Raw genomic sequence first — 2,525 nt, 5'->3', positions numbered from 1 at the left:
GGGGGAGAAGGCACAGCGCAGCGCTGGAAACTGGGAAGCATCTGACAAATTCTGAAAACAGGTATTTAACTTCTCCTGTCATCCTGAGATCTGATGTCCGGCAGCAGTGGCCATTCCCTTTCAGAAAAGTGACATGACTTAGGGAGCTAGCTGCTCTTGTGCTCCTCTGATTTTGGTCTGAGTCCTTGACATGTGGACATAGGCAATATTATTATGGTTAAAAGCATAAATTTAGTGTCAGATACATCTAGGTTCAAATTTTAGTCCACTGCTTACTAGTTATGTAAACTTGGACATGTTTTCAGGCTCCATTTTCCTTATATGGAAGGTCAAGACAATACAAACTCCACTAGTTATCATAGAAATTAAAAGAGAAAATAAATATAAAACTTTTACAACCATGCCTAATGCAGAAAAACAAATGGTTCCAGTTCCACTCAAGGTGCTACTAAGACCCTAACTGATTTCAGTGATTTGGACACAGCTGTGAGCAGGCTGCCTGGGTCCAAATCCTGGCCCCGATAACCTGATAGCTGGGTGGCTTTTCTCACCATTAAAGGGGTGTAATTGTCGTCACTTACCTTGAAGGTTGTTGTGAAGATTTAATGAATTAATGCACAGAAAGTGCTTAGGATAGTGTCTGGTACAGTGTAAATGCTACTAAAGTATTTGCTATCACTTTTATTACATCAAAGGTTGGTCTGAGAGCTGCCCAGACTCACTGTCCAGATCCAGCAGTAGAGCACACTGTGGCTGCTATCTCTCCCTTCACCTGTCAAATCCTGCCAAACACCCACTTCTGTCACTTGGCCAATAACTCAACAATGTGTATTTATGTTTATACAGCTTCAGGTTTTCTTTAGGACTTTATTTACATATGGTATTACAGCTTTACTTATACATAAGCACCAAAGGTTCTAGTTAAGGCAATGTGGTATCATAAATAACAACAGATTTAAAAGCAAAAAACTTCTATTTGTATTGTGACTTTGCCAGTTATGTATCCTTAAGATAGAAACTCAACTTTTCTGTAACTTAGTCTTCCTCATCTTTAGTGAGATGACACCTATCTCGTAGATTTATGTCCTTTCAATGTTAGGTGAAAACTTCTAGTAAAAGATTCAAAGCACTAGATGTTTTTATTAATTAATTTATTTTTACTCTATTTTTATTGTTGACGCTATTACAGATGTCCTCATTTCCTCCGCCTTTGCCCACCTTCCTACTGCATTTGACCCCTCCTTCCTTCTGGCCATCTACACACTCTGGTCTGTGTCTATGGGTTATGCATATATATTTTTTGGCTAATCCTTTTACCTTCTTTGTTTTTAAAAATGTGTTGAAATATTCACTTTAAAAAATGATCAGCAAAGCATTTTTCAACATTATTATTCTACTCAGAGGAACATTTTTATCTGTGTGCTTCTAGCACTTCGTTGCATTCATTCACTCTCAGATATTTTATCTACATGGTAAACCACGAGATACCTGCATGGTATTCAGGAAGAAAAGAAGGGGGAAAAGATAAGTCTAGTAGTTAACTTAAATGTAAAAAAAGGCTGGAGACGGCTGACCCTATAATACTGGCAAATGCTCATCTATGAGTTTTTAAACTTACCTGGCTGAGAGAATGAAGGAACGTTCTACACTCTCAATCTGTAGTTCATTCTGATACGCTTCTTGGGTAGGTTTTTTTACCTGGAAGAAAGCAAAACAATTTGAGCAAACTCATCTTATTGAAAAATCTCATCTTTGAAACACAGTTAAAATTGCCCAGTGACCCAGATGCTGACATCCACCACCAACCTTCGTTTATTTCCAGCTTTATCTATCACTGCTTTCTCTCACCTACTCTCTGCTACAGATGAATTTATTTTTCTTTTTTTAAAATATATTTTTATTGATTTCAGAGAGGAAGGGAAAGGGAGAGAGAGAGAGAGAGAGAAACATCAATGATGAGAAAGAATCACTGCCTCCTGCTCACCCCACACTGGGGATTGAGCCCGCAAGCAAGGCACGTGCCCCGACTGGGCAGAAGCCCAACTAGTGTGGCTCAGTGGTTGAGCACTGACCTATGAACCAAGAGGTCATGGTTCAATTCCCGATTGGGACACATGCCCAGGTTGCAGGCTCAATTCCCAGTGTGGGGCCTGTAGGAGGCAACCGATCAGTGATTCTCTCCCATCATTGATGTTTCTATCTCTCTCTCCTTCTCCCTTCCTCTCTGAAATCAATAAAAATATATTTTTTTTTAAAAAGAAAACTGCCCTGACCGGTTTGGCTCAGTGGATAGAGCGTCGGCCTACGGACTCAAGGGTCCCAGGTTCGATTCCAGTCAAGGGCATATACCTTGGTTGCGGGCACATCCCCAGTGGGGGGTATGCAGGAGGCAGCTGATCGATGTTTCTCTCTCATCGATGTTTCTAGCTCTCTATCCCTCTCCCTTCCTCTCTGTAAAAAAAATAAAATAATAAAAAATCATTCATAAAAAAAGAAACTACAAATGGAACTCCCATTTGACCCGG

The 2,525-nt window shown here is 40.1% G+C and overlaps 1 protein-coding gene across 9 annotated transcripts in view; it reads right to left on the bottom strand.

Moving 5' to 3' along the window:
* The window catches only part of FGD6 (FYVE, RhoGEF and PH domain containing 6), a 123,106-nt gene that overhangs the window by 21,404 nt on the left and 99,177 nt on the right, over positions 1 to 2,525 (bottom strand). For 8 of the 9 annotated variants that reach the window (XR_002828066.1, XR_002828067.1, XR_002828070.1 and 5 more), the window contains one exon: positions 1,619 to 1,698. Coding sequence is in view for 4 of the 9 variants with exons in the window: in XM_023749945.1 (XP_023605713.1) it covers positions 1,619 to 1,698 (80 nt within the window). In the remaining 5 variants the exon portion in view is untranslated. Of the gene's footprint in view, positions 1 to 531; positions 1,489 to 1,618; positions 1,699 to 2,525 lie in introns of those variants that run through there. The other variant, XM_023749947.1, reaches the window with a different exon arrangement.

Source organism: Myotis lucifugus, unplaced genomic scaffold (assembly GCF_000147115.1).
Source record: "Myotis lucifugus unplaced genomic scaffold, Myoluc2.0 scaffold_10, whole genome shotgun sequence".
Lineage (NCBI taxonomy): Eukaryota > Metazoa > Chordata > Mammalia > Chiroptera > Vespertilionidae > Myotis > Myotis lucifugus.
The sequence above is the reverse complement of the archived record's forward strand: the minus strand, read 5'-3'. Positions and strand labels throughout refer to the sequence as shown.